Here is a 16,899-nt window from a genome sequence, read left to right on the forward strand (position 1 = left end):
CCTGAGGCTCACAGGGCTAGTTTAATGTCTGTACTTTTTTGGGGAGAAAGGTTTGCTTGCTCAGCCAGCTATGTCCTATCAGTGATATGAATGAAAGCCACTTTAATCCATTGTTCTGCCAAGTGTTTTCTAAATATCATATTATGAAATTTTCTTTTGTTGACTTTCCCCCTTTTGGAGGGATAGGGAGTGGTCTTCAGCTTTCGGACTGTAGCAGTAATGGGTTTCAGTCATATTAGTACTTTTGGGGTGAGAACTGTGGGTAAATGGTTTCATTTAGAGTTTTGCCCATGGGATCTTAAATATTATAAACATCATTAGACAATAGTTATGAGGAGTTTGTCTTTAAAATCAAGTATGTATTATAATTTTTTCATAGGATATATACCAGTGATTCTATCTTTTAAACTTAGATTTCATTGGCTTTTGTACTTAGTTTTATAACAACAGCTTTGACATGTGCTCTATTTGTTCATATTAAGTTGCTTTGGAGCTTGGTTTTCTAGGCAAACAGGTGATGCACTTGGAAGTAGAATACTTTGCTAGCTTCATTTGTGTTATTAAATAAAGTTGACATCATTTGTTATTAAATAGGTTCAGATGATTTTCTTTTTAACTATTGTGATTTGGTAAATTCTTAAAGGTCCTATATTTTTGTTGTTGTTGAGTATCTCATGTAACTTATTAAATACTGAACTGAGGTGAAAAGCAAAATGGTTGTATGGGTACAGAATGGTAGGAAGGGTATTGATTGTTTAACCTTATGATCTTGCAACTGACTGGGAGCTGTGGCTCAATACTGCTGCCCAGCATTACAAGAGAGTATCATATCACATATCACTAGCCTAGGGAAAGATCAAAATTTGAAATAAGGTTTCTACTGAATACATATGATGCTGTCTCACATCCTTTGGTTTTAACTTGAAGTACTCAAAGGTCATATTTTAATGATACTTTGTTGTAGTGAATGTTTTACTGGTGTTAGATACTCTGAAACATGGCCTATTAAGCATAACTGTCTAGAGTTAGAGGAACATTCAGTAATGCACTTTCATCTTTCAGTTGATTTTTTAAAATATGCTGAAATACCAATATTGTGTAAGACTTAACATGAGCTAATTCTTTAAAGATGTTAATTTATTTTCTTTAAATCTTTTTTTTCCTGCTTTTTAGAGAAAGTATCATTCTGCAAAGGAAGCTTATGAACAACTTTTGCAGACAGAAAACCTTTCTGCACAAGTAAAAGCAACTGTCTTACAACAGTTGGGTATGTAATAATATTCACTTAGTGTGTTATAAGTACATTGCTTTATGTTTTTTACATGTTACTGCTGGTAAATACATGACTTAAATGTCCTATTTCTTTTCCTTCCTTTTCCAAAGTTGATAGACTTTATCTGAACTCATCATATTTCCACCTTCTGCTGAGTATTGTCTGTCTCACAGTCAATCTTATTATAGTTCTTTAGTGTAACTTTTCTTTTAAATGCTCAAGATTATGCACTGGTACTTAACCATGAGTGAGGGGGATTGAATGCTTTCTTTGTGCCAGATACCATTAGTACTCAGTGAAATTAAGTGATTTACCTAAAGTCTCTTAGTGATTGGTGAGCTTGTTTTCATAGCTCTGTCAATAATACTAACTAAAACAGCTTTATGGAAGAAATGTGGAACATCTAAAGTATAGATTCTCTACATATGCAGTTCTGTTGTCATGTTGAAGATAAGGAATATAGTCGTTAGCATGATTGCTTTTAATGTAATTTTAAAATTATTTAAGCTTAAATTTTATCAATTCATGATGCTAATGCATACTATGTGATCAATTATACAAAATAAAAACATTCCTTTTCATATAAAACTTTCATTTTTTAATTTTGTCTTTAATCTCTGGTTAGAATTTCCATGAGTTATCCATACTTTTAAAAATTATAGTCAAGTATTTGTTTTTCATGATTACATGCAGAGTTTAAATAATGTGAATTGGTATATGTAAGTTAAAATAAGTTTATTAGTACAGCAAAAAATGTTTCGTGTTCTTAGGTAAAAAGAACAAAGTGATGCCTTGAGATAGCTTACTCATTCATCTAATAACGTGAATATAAACTTTTTAAATTCACATTATTTATAAATGAGTTTTTATGCACTTTAGCTGCACTGAAGAATGTGTCAGTAGCGAAAATGCACACAAACCTGTCCTGTTTGGCTGAATGTATAAGTAAACTTCTCATGGTTTTGAAAGGGAAAATACTTCCCCTTATTGAGTTTAATTTTATGCCTGCACATCAATCCTTCCTACTTGCTTGTCACTGCTGTTTAACCAACTCCTTTTAGAGTCTGTTACTCTAGGTCCTGTTCTTAGTAGTAATAGTAGGAGAGGTAAGGGAGGAACAGATGAATAAGTGTGTGATTGACTTATATTTCCGTAAAACATGATAACTCAGCCCTCTTTCTTTTTGAGCACAGCAACTATAATAAATATCAGAAAATAAGGGTCCTTGTTTGTTTTGTGTACTGTGAACTATACATGGAAAACAGCTGATTTTGTGAACTTGAATTGACCCACAACTGAAATATGATTCCCTGGCAAATTAAATTATTCCATGTGCTAGTATTCCATTATCTAGTGTTTTGATTACTTACATAGTCAGCTTGTTTGTTTGTTTTATCATAACACTTTTATTTAAGGTGTACAAGATGATGTTTTGATATACCTGTACATAGTGAAATGATTGCTACAGTCAAGCCGTCCAACATATCCATCTCCTCACACGGTCACCATTTTTTTCCCCTATGGTGAGAGCACCTCAAATCTCTCATCCAGTCATAATGCTGTATGTAAGTTCTCTAGATTTACTCATCCTACATAACTTCAACTTTGTTTCTTTCGACCAACATCTCCCCATTTCCTCCATCTTACCACTCCTGGTAACCACCATTCAACTCCCTGCTTCTGCATATTTGACTTTTTTGGATTCCACAGATAAATGAGATATGTATACCATTTAAATTTGTTTAGTAAAGATTTGTGTTACCCATTTTGTACCATTTTTATTTGCAGCATTTGAATGGACTTTTTCTTATAGTCTTGGAGTTTAAAAAAATTGTCAAATGATTGTAATTTTTATTTTACATGAGTTGTGAATATATGTAGCCAGTGCCAATAAGGTAGGATTGTATGTTGTGTTTTCTACTCAGAACTATCATTCTTGATATAGCTTTAATTTACTCCTTGGAAGTAAACATTGTGTTAATAGAGAATTTTAAATGCAGATTAAGTTTTACATGGCTGTTTTAAGTTTTAAAATGGCTGTCTGAGGAGGCCTTACGAATAGCTGTGAAAAGAAGAGAAGCGAAAAGCAAAGGAGAAAAGGAAAGATATAAGCATCTGAATACAGAGTTCCAAAGAATAGCAAGGAGAGATAAGAAAGCCTTCCTCAGTGATCAGTGCAAAGAAATAGAGGAAAACAACAGAATAGGAAAAGCAAGAGATCTTTTCAAGAAAATTAGACATATCAAGGGAACATTTCATGCAAAGATGGGCTCGATAAAGGACAGAAATGGTATGGACCTAACAGAAGCAGAAGATATTAAGAAGAGGTGGCAAGAATACACAGAAGAACTGTACAAAAAAGATCTTCACGACCAAGATAATCACAATGGTGTGATCACTGACCTAGAGCCAGACATCTTAGAATGTGAAGTCAAGTGGGCCTTAGAAAGCATCACTGTGAACAAAGCTAGTGGAGGTGATGGAATTCCAGTTGAGCTATTTCAAATCCTGAAAGATGATGCTGTGAAAGTGCTGCACTCAATATGCCAGCAAATTTGGAAAACTCAGCAGTGGCCACAGGACTGGAAAAGATTAGTCTTCATCCCAATCCCAAAGAAAGGCAATGCCAAAGAATGCTCAAACTACCGCACAATTGCACTCATCTCACACGCTAGTAAATTCATGCTCAAAATTCTCCAAGCCAGGCTTCAGCAATACGTGAACCAGGAACTTCCAGATGTTCAAGCTGATTTTAGAAAAGGCAGAGGCACCAGAGATCAAATTGCCAACATTCGTTGGATCATGGAAAAAGCAAGAGAGTTCCAGAAAAACATCTATTTCTGCTTCATTGACTATGCCAAAGCCTTTGACTGTGGGTCACAATAAACTGGAAAATTCTGGAAGAGATGGGAATACCAGACCACCTGACCTGCCTCTTGAGAAACCTGTTTGCAGGTCAGGAAGCAACAGTTAGAACTGGACATGGAACAACAGACTGGTTCCAGATTGGGAAAGGAGTATATCAAGGCTGTATATTGTCACCCTGCTTATTTAACTTATATGCAGACTACATCATGAGGAACGTTGGGCTGGAATCAAGATTGCTGGGAGAAATATCAATAACCTCAGATATGCAGATGACATCACCCTTACGGCAGAAAGTGAAGAGGAACTAAAAAGCCTCTTGATGAAAGTGAAAGAGGAGAGTGAAAAAGTTGGCTTGAAGCTCAACATTCAGAAAACAAAGATCATGGCATCTGGTCCCATCACTTCATGGGAAATAGATGGAAAAACAGTGGAGACAGTGTCAGACTTTATTTTTTTGGGCTCCAAAATCACTGCAGATGCTGATTGCAGCCATGAAATTAAAAGACGCTTACTCCTTGGAAGGAAAGTTATGACCAACCTAGATAGCATATTAAAAAGCAGTGACATTACTTTGCCAACCAAGGTCCGTCTAGTCAAGGCTATGGTTTTTCCCGTGGTCATGTATGTATATGAGAGCTGGACTGTGAAGAAAGCTGATTGCCGAAGAATTGATGCTTTAGAACTGTGGTGTTGGAGAAGACTCTTGAAGAGTTCCTTGGACTGCAAGGAAATCCACCCAGTCCATCCTAGAGGAGATCAGTCGTGGGTGTTCATTGGAAGGACTGATGTTAAGCTGAAACTCCAATACTTTGGCCACCTCATGCGAAGAGTTGACTCACTGAAGAAGACTCTGATGCTGGGAGGGATTGGGGTCATGAGGAGAAGGGGACGACAGAGAATGAGATGGCTGGATGGCATCACTGACTCGATGGAGGTGAGTTTGAGTGAACTCCGGGAGTTGGTGATGGACAGGGAGGCCTGGCGTGCTGTGATTCATGGGGTCTCAGAGAGTCGGACACGACTGAGCGACTGAACTGAACTGAACTGAAGTTTTACATGAAACAGTAAATAAGATTTATCATCTTATATTCTATGTTTCGTATCTTGAAATTTTTTCAAATACAAAAATTAGAGAATAGAACTGTAGTTTGTAATCTACTAAGTGACAAGTCAGTACTTAAAATTGTTTTTATTACTCTGGAATATAAGTTCTTCATTGCTTTGACTGTACCTTAAAGACAAACATTTTTAGGACAGAATTGACAGTTCTAAATTTCGGGAGTTCATATGCCAAGCCAAATGAGTAAATTGACTGAAAAGAGTATATTTTTAATCATTTACTATAGGTTGGATGCATCATACTGTGGATCTCTTGGGAGATAAAGCCACCAAGGAAAGCTATGCTATTCAGTATCTCCAAAAGTCCTTGGAAGCAGATCCTAATTCTGGCCAGTCCTGGTATTTCCTTGGAAGGTAAGACTGATATATCAAATACTTAGGTTTTGGTTTTGTTTATTGCAGCTAAGAGTTTTGAATTATCTGAAATATCAGTTTACTAATAATGTGATCCGTATATTTTCCCTTTTAAATATTTTATAACGAATATTTCTAGATAAAAAATAAAAGAACTTCTGAATGTGGTAGTTTTCTTATACCATCATCTGCTCCATCAGGATGTTTCTTATTTTGCTTATTGGATTTTCATTTGACTTAAATTATTGCTGGTTTTCAAAAACTCTTGGCAGATAGTAATTATTCAGTCAGATATTTAAATGCCTTTCCTTTTGATTTCTAGTGTTCATATGTCTGTTTAAATAGAACAGAGAATTAATTTTTCATTCTGCCTGGTGACTACCAGTAGTTAGTGGAACTTTGCCCGTTATCCTTTTGATTAGTGGTATTTCCCTTAGATAGAATGGACATTAATAGTAGATTTCAAATCAGTTGTATTTGAAGTTTTACAGTGAGAAAGTAGGTACATTATTATTCAGTTTGTTGGAAAGGAGAAATGACATTAGTGAAAAATTTTTTTTTCAAGTCTATAAACTTTTCTTTGAATGTCTGAATTTTGCTTACTGATTATCTGAAATATATCTCATGTATATGTATTGGATAGAATATATTTTTTGGACCATTATCTGATTGTATTTTAGTTCTTAATTGGTTTTAGCTTTTGCAGTATGGTGGAAAGATCAGTCTAGGAGTTATCTGAGATACTTGGATTCAAGTCTTGGCTACTATTTGTGGAATCTTGGATTGAACGATTAAACATTTTGAGGTTTCAGTTTTCTGTTGATAAGAGAATTAGATCGATGGTTCTCAATGGTGGTAGGGTGGATGGGAAGGCGCTGTTTTGCCCCATAGGAGACATTTCATAATGTCTGTAGAGAGATTTAGGTTATCACAACTATGGAGAACGCTACTAGAACAGTTCTCTACAGTAAAAAATTACCTGGCACAAAATGTCAATGGTGCTGAGGTTGAGAAGCCCCGGGTTAGATCTCTTAGGTAACCTTCCCATGCTAAAGGTTTTAATTTTATGTTTTCTTTGGAAATTACCCTGTTTTGTTTTAATTTTAAACTTTTTCCCATTCTTTTTTTCTATAGGAGTATTTTACTTTGCGTGAGTTAGCCATATAGTCACATTAAATTTTAGTATTTTGTACAGTCACATTAATTTTAGTATTCTAGTATTTTATATTTTAGTATTTCATTTTTTTCCTTTAAATTTAGCAAAGTATATTTGTATGAAAGGGAATAATATTAAGATGTTTCAATTTTTTTATTATTCATTAATAATACCCTATAATAGTTGAGTGGAAAATAGCTATTTTTAGTAGTAATTTTCTAATTTCTTGCCAGGCTTATAAAGTCATCTAAATTCAGTTTCTCATTAATAAAGCTTGAGAGTCCAAACTTCGTCTTTCATTGAAGATCTTTGGGAGCAGAAACTGAATCTTAACCATCTTTGTATCTTATTACCTGGTAAATGTCTATTTAGTAAATGAAATAAATGATCTAATTGAACACCATTTGCCTTTGGAGCTCGCTCTGTTACTACAGTTAGTATTGTGCAGTGAGAGGCTTCATATAATGACCAAAAAGGAGCTCTAGTACTACAAACTAGGGTCTTGCTTAGTCATTGCCTTTAGTGTTAATGTTTATATATGAAAATTTCTGGTAATATAGATTAAAAGGAATGTGTACCAGAAAGTATTTTTCTTTTGATCTAAAATAAAGATTAGTAGTTTAATATAGCACAATAGTGTGGATGTCTTTTTAATGTATTTTTCTTAATTCTATGCATATAAAATTAATATATAATTTTGAAATATCAAAAATTACTTGTGTTTTTTTTTTGTTGTTTTTTGGCCACACCACTTGTGGGTCTTAGTTCACGGATCAGGGATCAAACCCTGGGCCCCCACAGTGAAGACCAGAGTCCTAACTACTGGGCCTCAAGGGAATTCCCCCAAATTACTACTTTAGTAATTCTATAATTTTCAGCTCAGTGAGCACTATTCCATAGGAGGTGTGTTGTCCTCCCACCCCGCAAGTAAGTGGTTTTACATTTGAAATTGTTGAGATGCTTTTTTATTTGAACCTTTCTGGATAGAATTTTCCAAATATGCTTTGTTGACTTCTCAGATAAAGGATACTTCTTCCAATTTAACTTGTTTGGAGGTTCAAGATTATCATGTTGGTGTTCAGTATTTTTTTATCTGTAATATAATTTGAGGACTGTTTTAGACTTTTTTTCTTTGATGTTTGCATTTTTTACCCTTTTTTACTGACTTCTGATGTGTTGCTTCAAGTCTATTTTGTCATGAGAAAATATTTAGAAATAAATTAGATTTTAGAAGTTATTAAAGCTCTGAAGGAAGATCTCAAATGTCATTGGGATTCGATGACCCTAATATTTCTGAGGCACTTTGTTACTTATCTCTGCATCAGGTCTGTGTTGAAGATTGCATTTGTTTGTCGTTTGGCATGTGTATATCATAGTGAAAGTGTAATGTGGTAATGCTGTTAAACTAGCACTTTGTTATTGACTGTGTTATCACAGAATTATAGAATGTTAGAGCTAGGAGGGACCAGGAGGTGACCTAGTTCACCCTGTAAACCTTGTCATTTTGCACGTTTTGGAAAGGGAGCTCAGAGAAGTCAAGTTTTGTCCAAGGTCACAGTCATGCAGGTAATTAGTAGCAGAGCAGGGACTTGATCCTTGGTTCAACACCCAGAGCTTTTTTCAGTTACACAGTACTGTCTCACGGGAGCCTTGTTTAAGTTTTATTAGAGGAAAAGTGTTTGATAGTTGGATTGAGGAATTTGTATTTGGGCACGTTGGTTCCCTACTTTCACTTTTTAGGAATCAAGTATGAAAACATGGGTTGTGGGATTTACTGCTTATTCCTCCCAGCAGTTAGGTGAATTTGCTCTGTAAATCTGAGATTGGCTTTGATTTAGTTAAGAACAACAAACAGAGCATGTTTTCTACTATTGGGTAAACATTTCTTTTCTTTGTGGTGTCTGTCCCTGTTTGTCGTTGTTAATGCCCTCTTGTCCTGAATTCTCTTCTCATAAAACAGTTTACAGACACACTCTAACACTGCCTCTGTTTCTGTCACTCACCTTTCTTTATAGTGCCCCAACCCCAAGGTTAGTGATCTCATAGTCTTCCCATGTGGCTCAGCTGGTAAAGAGTCCACCTGCGATGCTAGGAGACCTGGATCAAACCTGGGTTTGATCCATGGGTTGGGAAGATCCCCTGGAGAAGGGAAAGGTTACCGACTATAGTATTCTGGCCTGGAGAATTCCATGGACTGTATAGTCCATAGGGTCACAAAGAGTCAGACATGATTGAGCGACTTTTACTTCACTTCACTTTTCAGGCTTACTTTTACCTCTCCTTTGTAGGTATCCTGTGTTCTTATACCCTCTCTTCCAGATGGATGAATGCCAAATCTCAATTTCTACACCTTCAAACTATTAAACACCAGGACATTATTTCCTATTCTTGACCTAACATTATCCGTTTTAATGTCTGCGTCTCATGTCAAAATCAGCATATTTCAGACCACATTCATCATTTTCTTCTCTGAACCAGCTCCTTCTCCTTTATTTTTGCCAATGATATCACCATTCCCCCTCCCCCCCATTATCAGATTTAAAAACTAAATTCTAATCTTGCCCCCATGAATATCTAATCAGTCTGTCACAAAGTTTTTTTTTTTTTTAATTGGAGGCTAATTATTTTACAATATTGTGTCACAAAGTTTTTATCTGCGTTTTAGTTTATTGTTTCTCCCTTTTCTTTGTTGTCATTTCCATTACTTTCACCCTAATTTGGGCCTATTCCAAGCCAGTAAATATATATATATAGAGAGAAAGAGCTGCCTTCTTTTTTACTGTCTGTAATTATTTTCACTTTTGGTTTATTGCTACACATTGTTAGCAGATAAATATTCCCATAAGATACTTTCCTCATGCCATTCCCCTTGTTAGAAGAACAAACTTCGGGACATTCTTGGGTTGGATTTAAAATTCTCTACCGTATATATAAGATATAAGATGCACCTTATATAAATTTTGCTCATGCTATTCAGGCAACATTTCAAAATGCCTTTTCTCAAATTCTCTGCCTGAATCAGTGGTTCTCAGACTTTTGGATTACTTGACATTTACTTTTTTTCTTTTTTAATGCTGTTTACTCAGTAGTATTTCAGAGTAAGTCAATTACAATACAAATATGGGTTTAATGGAAAATGTATGTGTGTATGTTTGTATATGTCTTTTTTCCCATTTTGTTTGCTTGGCCAAATTGCTGTAAACTAGCTGGTAATTGCAAATCACTGATCTAAACAGTATGCATCTACACACATTCAGATCCTTTACTCTTACCCTTTCCTTTCTTATCTTTCCTAAACCCAGTAGTATGTAGTGTCCTTCTGCCCTACCCTAAATTTTCAGACCAGTTATTATCTGTGGTAGCTATGTGATACGGCATCGTGCTATTTATAATGTGTCTTCAATCCTCAGCTGAATTGTAAACTCCTTGACGATGGACTGGGTTTTAATTTTTCCTTTTCCCTTAGTGCCAAACATTAAGAATATAATTTCTGTATTTTTATAATTTTAGCTGCTTTTTTATATATCAGGTACATCTACATTAAGAAAAATGGCAGTTCCCTGAAACTTTAATCATACCTTACTACCCTTACTAGTCATTAAGTACTGTACTTAATCCTGTTTTATACTATTTTTGATAGTCAGCTTGATATTATTTCTTACGTTTGTGTCTTGTATGTATTGTTGCCTTTATTATTTAAGAAAGGAAAACTGAAATCTGATTCAGCAAGTCTTACCAACATACAATGTTTTTCTTCGTTTTTAACTATATTCTTACTCTTCAGAAAACCAGAGATCAAGTTTTATAAGTAGAGTGGTGTGCGTGTATCTCTCAGTATTATTATATTGAAGTGATATGGCATTTAACTATTTTAATAGGTGCTAAAGTAGCTGCACTGATAAACACTGTCAGATAGTCTATAATATAGCTTATTGAAGGGTTAATTACAGAGTTATATGTATATTCGCACTTCACATAAATCTGTTCGTTTATTAGATTTTTATTTGCTTTGACAGTCTTTCAGCACATTAATTAATCAATGAGTATTAATCATATTTTCTTATTTTTTTTCCCCTCCCCTCTTAGGTGCTATTCAAGTATTGGGAAAGTTCAGGATGCCTTTATATCTTACAGGCAGTCTATTGATAAGTCAGAAGCAAGTGCAGATACATGGTGTTCAATAGGGTAAGACTTTGTGTAGAAATAATGGTATAATTCATACACAAAGATAGTTGCGTGACATATAATGTACTTCATGGTTTACATCATGTTATGAAGCTAAGCCATTCTTTTCAGTCGACTTTATTTTTTCTTAATTTCTCTTTCCAGCGTGCTATATCAACAGCAGAATCAGCCTATGGATGCTTTACAGGCCTATATTTGTGCTGTACAATTGGACCATGGCCATGCTGCAGCCTGGATGGACCTAGGCACACTCTACGAATCCTGCAACCAGCCTCAGGATGCCATTAAATGCTACTTAAATGCAACCAGAAGCAAAAGTTGTAGTAATACCTCTGCACTTGCAGCACGAATTAAGTATTTACAGGTAAAATGTTTAAATTGCAGTTTTTTAAAGGCACATTTTCCCCCATGACACTCAGGCAGGAGGAGGGTGGCTGGGAAGTTTGTCTAGTTGTGTTTTGATGTCTATAACTTGTTTCCATATTTTGTAAACATACCATAGCTTGTAATATTATTTTACTTTTCATTTTAAGTAAGATATACAGTATTTTAAAAGATGCTCTTTTGTGCATTTACCCTGTTAATGCATATTAATTTACATAATTTTTTTCTATGTACTGTCTACATTTTTAAGTTGTCATAGCATTTTAGAGAAAAGAACACGAACACTGTCTTTCACTCTTGCTTGGAGTTTCATGAGAAGACAGCTATAAGAACTCTGAAAACAGAGCTCAGCTTTGTTTTAATTCTCACAAAGGTTTATATTCCCGTTTCCCTCATTATACTTAGTATCTTTCTGAAACCCCAAATTAAGGATCTGTTTTCTTAAAAACAATCAGTTATAGCATTTAGGAAGATTTAGTGGACTTGCTCTTACTCAAGTAGGCTTGTGTTAAATTTGCTTTTTACATAATTTTTCCTAGGCTCAGTTGTGTAACCTTCCACAAGGTAGTCTACAGAATAAAACTAAATTACTTCCTAGTATTGAGGAGGCGTGGAGCCTACCAATCCCCGCAGAGCTTACCTCCAGGCAGGGTGCCATGAACACAGCACAGCAGGTGAGAAGTTGGGTTATGTTCTGCAGGTGCCCAGCTTTAAGGGTTCTTTTCAATCTGTAGTAGTCAAGCGTATTTTACTAAGCACAGGAGGCTTTTAGTAATGAAAAGACTCTTGATTTAATTGTGAAGGGAATTTAGATCAAATTAAAACTCCCTCTGATATGGGAAGAAATTTTGGGGTGCCAATTTAGAACCTTTGTGCATTTTCATGGTTTTGAAGGAAATTTCTTAACATAATGCTGCAGTTGTTTATTTAATTTTTGAAACAAGTTTTTCAAAGGAAGGTACACATTCCTCCATTGATAATTCATTTGATTTTCAATAATTACCATTCAGCGATGTCCACATAGATTTGAAAAGTATGCAGCTTGTAAAGTTGTATAATTTGAAGGAATGAATTAAGAATATATAGAACCCTATTTTTGTCTTCCTTCTGTGATTCTTAGGCATGTAAACCTCATCATCCAAATACTGAACCTGTATTAGGCCTCAGTCAGACACCAATTTCACAGCAATCCTTGCCACTACACATGATTCCTTCTAGCCAAGTAGATGACCTGTCCAGTCCTGCCAAGAGGAAAAGAACATCTAGTCCAACAAAGGTATATATTTTAGAGAAATAGAAAATCCCAGTCAAGAGAGAAATTTCTAACTGCCCTGAATTTGTGCAGTTTGAACATCTGTCCTTTATTTTAAATCTGTGGACATCAATGAGTGAAAGGTTTGAGTTTTTTCATTCCAAATTCTTAGTATCATATTAAATATGGAAAGTAGGGATAAATTTGCATTCATCAAATCATTTTATTCATCTCCCTGCCGTTAAGATCTCAACACAACTTTTCATCATCACTTTCTACTGACATTAAAATAAACTTAACATTGAACCTAGAGACAGTGCGGTATTTAGGTTAGTCATTTGGGCCATAGTTTAGGGGTGGGCCTTTTTGGGTGGCTAATTAAAGAATCAGTATTTTCTTAAGCTTTAAGTTCCCAAATTTACTATGCATGTAAAATTACTTTTAAAAGAACTAAACGTCATAACATCTTTTTTATATGTAAATATTCCAATTCATAGTCATTTGACCTCCATTAGTCATTATGTTAACTCTGGATTTAACCAAATATTCTTTAATTTTGTTTTTTTAAATCAATTTTCCTCAGAATACTTCTGATAATTGGAGTAGTGGCCATGCAGTGTCACATCCTCCAGTACAGCAACAAGGTCATTCATGGTGTTTGACACCACAGAAATTACAGGTATGTAAAACATGCTTTTGACAGATTGTTTTTCCTATTAAAGAAAAGTAGAGGTACTAAAGTTCTAAGATTTTTAAGTATTCTTAAAGCTGAATGGCAGTAAACTCAGTTAATAGGAACATAAGTAAAATGAACCCACATTTACCAGAGTAATAGAGATAATTCATTCTTTTTTTTTCTCACTTACCTCTGCCCCACCCCCCAATATATTCTCATGGTTCAAACCACCTAAGTATGAGTTTAGAGTATATAGAATAAATTCTCCTACTTCTATCCTTATCCACTCAGTTCCCTTCCTAACCAAAAGCCAGTATTACTTGTTGCTTATCTGTCTTTCAAGAGATGTCATGCATGTCCAAGCAAATACTCATCTCCTTTCTCTCATGTTATTTATTTTTCTTCTCTTTTTATACAAATGATTAAAATGCTGTTTATACTGTTCCCTGGTGGCTCAGAGGGTAAAGCGTCTGTCTGCAATGCAGGAGACCTGGGTTCGATCCCTAGGTTGGGAAGATCCTTTGGAGAAGGAAATGGCAACCCACTCCAATATTCTTGCCTGGAGAATCCCATGTACTGAGGAGCCTGGTGGGCTACAGTCCACGGGGTCGCAAAGAGTTGGACACGACTGAGTCACTTCACTTCACTTCACTACACTTCACTACACTTCACTGTTAAGTAGTGTATTATGCAGAGCTTTCCATGTCAATATATTAAGAGCTTCCTAATACTTTTATGACTATATCATGTTTCTTTATGTAGGTGTCATACTTTTACTTAGGCAAATTACTAGTTTTGGATAGTCAGATTGTCTTCAGACTTTCCTATTCCATACAGTGCTTCTTAGAAAGTACTTGTCATAAAGCATTTTTAAGCTTAAAGAATTTTCTGTGTAAATCCTGATAATTATTGATGAGTAAAATCTCATGCCCATTTATCTCATAGATCCTATTACAGTAAACCTTCTGAGATAAATGTTTATTCCTTAACTTTCTCAAACATCTTAAAGGACTTCATCTTGGGATTGATTGCCATTGGTCAGAAATCAGTATCTTTGACTAGACAGCGTTCAGAGTTTTATAGAAAGGTTGCTTAGAATAATGAGTTTGTTTTTTAGATATGTCTTTGACTATATTCTTCTTTTTCTTCTAGCACTTGGAACAGCTCCGTGCAAATAGAAATAATTTAAATCCAGCACAGAAACTGATGCTGGAACAGCTGGAAAGTCAGTTTGTCTTAATGCAGCAACACCAAGTGTGTACAGCATTGTTTTCCCCCTAAAATTTGTTAGCGTTTGAATATTTTTGTTGACTGGAATATCATTTTAGAGAGTATGTTTATGCGCACCTCTAGTTTGTGCTGGTGTTTGGTGGCATTTAATTATCTCTGCTTCTTAAAATACTGATAATGGACAGAGATTTTTAGGGGAAAAAACAGCTATAAATTTGATTTGAACATGGCTTAGTATTTATTAATTTACATGTTATTTTGCATGTAATACTTAACAAACTACATCGTAAACTCAGGCGAGGTTCTTTCAAGTTTGTTTAACTCACAGAATCTGGCATATAAATGTGATAAAATGGAATTTTAAGATCCCCTATTTTGTGATGGGGAAGAGACCTGTAAATTTGATTTCTTTTCCATAATTTTCAACTGATTTCTTTTGTCATTTACTAAAAGGATATTTCTTAAGATTAAGTAGATTCCTGCTTTTCTGAGAAAGCTAATCTAAATGTGAAGAAACACAATTGCTTGTCTTAAAAAAGGTTATTTTTTAACCTAGAGAAATTAAATGTTACGGTAAAATGAGAGATTATCTTGTTATATATCTTCATATTCTGATTCTGTCCCTTATGGGCCACACAGGCAGCATTTATTTTTATTTGTTTTTTTTGACAGATGAGACAAACAGGAGTTGCACAGGTACGATCTACTGGAATTCCTAACGGGCCATCAGCTGACTCATCACTGCCTACAAACTCAGTTTCTGGCCAGCAGCCACAGCTTGCTCTGACCAGAGTGCCTAGCGTGTCTCAGCCAGGAGTCCGCCCTGCCTGCCCTGGGCAGCCTTTGGCCAATGGACCCTTTTCTGCAGTCCATGTTCCCTGTAGCACATCAAGAACGCTGGGAAGTACAGACACTATTTTGATAGGCAATAATCACATAATAGGAAGTGGAAGTAATGGAAACGTGCCTTACCTGCAGCGAAACGCACTCACTCTACCTCATAACCGCACAAACCTGACCAGCAGCACAGAGGAGCCGTGGAAAAACCAACTATCTAACTCCACTCAGGTAACAGAAGGACTAATTGCCTTGTTGACTTCTCACATAATAGTTGTCTTTATTTTATTTTATGCATGTTGAGAGGAGAAATAAAAGTTAGGGAAACTTTTTATAAGCATTTATAGTACTATAGTGTGATTACTACATTGTGACTCAGTATTGTGTGTAGATTTTTTTTTCTCATTTAAGATTTACACACATAGGTAATGTTAGAAATTTCTAAAAGAAAAAGAAAATAGATCATACAGTTCCCCAAAACTCACTGTTAATTTACAATGGCATCTTAGGCATTTATAGTAATGTTTCTTAGTTCATTTCTATAAATATTGCCTACTTAGATCAAGTGCTATTCTAAGTGGTAAGTATTTGCTCTGGTGGAAGGAAAAGTTTTTACTTCTGAATATTTATCCTCTTAGTTTTCCCTGTTTTGGATTGTTTCCATGGAGTAGGTGCGCCAAAGTGGAACGGAAGGGTCAAAGAGCTTTTACAAGAAATGTTGTGAATGTGTCTTGCCAAATTGCTTATACTTTTATTAGTCTACTACAAGGAGCTATTTGAATTGACTATTGGTAAAACTAAAATAAGTTCTTTTTCTAAGAACTTTTAAAAATGACTTAGTTCATGTATATAAACAGATAATAAATAGGCATTACATATGGAATATAAGGTAATGTTACCATTAGTTCTCTGGAATAATGTACTAGAAAATGGAGCTGGGGAGTACTAGAGATTGGTGGTAGAGGAGTTGCATTATTAAATAGAATGTCAGGGAAGGTTTCACTGGAAGGGGTAGTTGAAGAAAGACCTGAAAGAGTTATAGAAGTGAGCCTTAAAGATACTCCTGGAGGAGGAAATGGCGATCCACTCCAGTATTCTTGCCTGAAAAATCCCATGAAGAGAGATGCTTGGTGGGCTACAGTCCATGGGGTCACAGAGTTGAACACGACTTAGCAACTGAGCAGGCGCACACACACTTGAAGATATTTGTGATGTGAGTGTTTCAAGTTTAGGAAGCAACAAGGAGCAATAGACCCTAAGGCTGGAGCGTGTTTTGCATATTTAGGGATTATCAAGGTGGCAAAAGCATGGCTGAGCAGGACGAGAGACAGATGTGTGCCAGTTTGGACACAGGCTAGCTAAATCATTTTCAGCCTTGTAGGCCATTGTATAAGGATTTTGGATTTTATTCCGAGTTAAATGGGAAACTGTCGGGAAGTTTGAATGGAGTGAGGTGGTCTGACTAGATCCTCTCCAGTACACTGTAGATAGGCTGAAGGAGGCAAAAGTACAAATGATATGACCCATTTGGAGATTACTGTTATAATCCATGTTAAGAGATGGTG

At 35.4% G+C, this 16,899-nt stretch overlaps 1 protein-coding gene across 5 annotated transcripts in view; it reads left to right on the forward strand.

Annotated features, from left to right (window-relative positions):
- Nucleotides 1-16,899, forward strand: part of KDM6A (lysine demethylase 6A) — a 192,874-nt gene that overhangs the window by 129,569 nt on the left and 46,406 nt on the right. The window contains exons 9-17 of one of the 5 annotated variants that reach the window (XM_055393512.2): nt 1,174-1,267; nt 5,488-5,614; nt 10,857-10,955; nt 11,100-11,319; nt 11,879-12,013; nt 12,460-12,615; nt 13,175-13,270; nt 14,420-14,521; nt 15,170-15,565. In XM_055393512.2, the coding sequence (XP_055249487.1) occupies nt 1,174-1,267; nt 5,488-5,614; nt 10,857-10,955; nt 11,100-11,319; nt 11,879-12,013; nt 12,460-12,615; nt 13,175-13,270; nt 14,420-14,521; nt 15,170-15,565 (1,425 nt within the window). The remainder of the gene's footprint in view (nt 1-1,173; nt 1,268-5,487; nt 5,615-10,856; nt 10,956-11,099; nt 11,320-11,878; nt 12,014-12,459; nt 12,616-13,174; nt 13,271-14,419; nt 14,522-15,169; nt 15,566-16,899) is intronic. The other 4 variants (XM_055393513.2, XM_055393514.2, XM_055393515.2 and 1 more) reach the window with 4 other exon arrangements.

The sequence above is a fragment of the Moschus berezovskii genome, chromosome X (assembly GCF_049115385.1).
Source record: "Moschus berezovskii isolate FMDL1 chromosome X, NW_MosBer_1.0, whole genome shotgun sequence".
NCBI classification, from domain to species: domain Eukaryota; kingdom Metazoa; phylum Chordata; class Mammalia; order Artiodactyla; family Moschidae; genus Moschus; species Moschus berezovskii.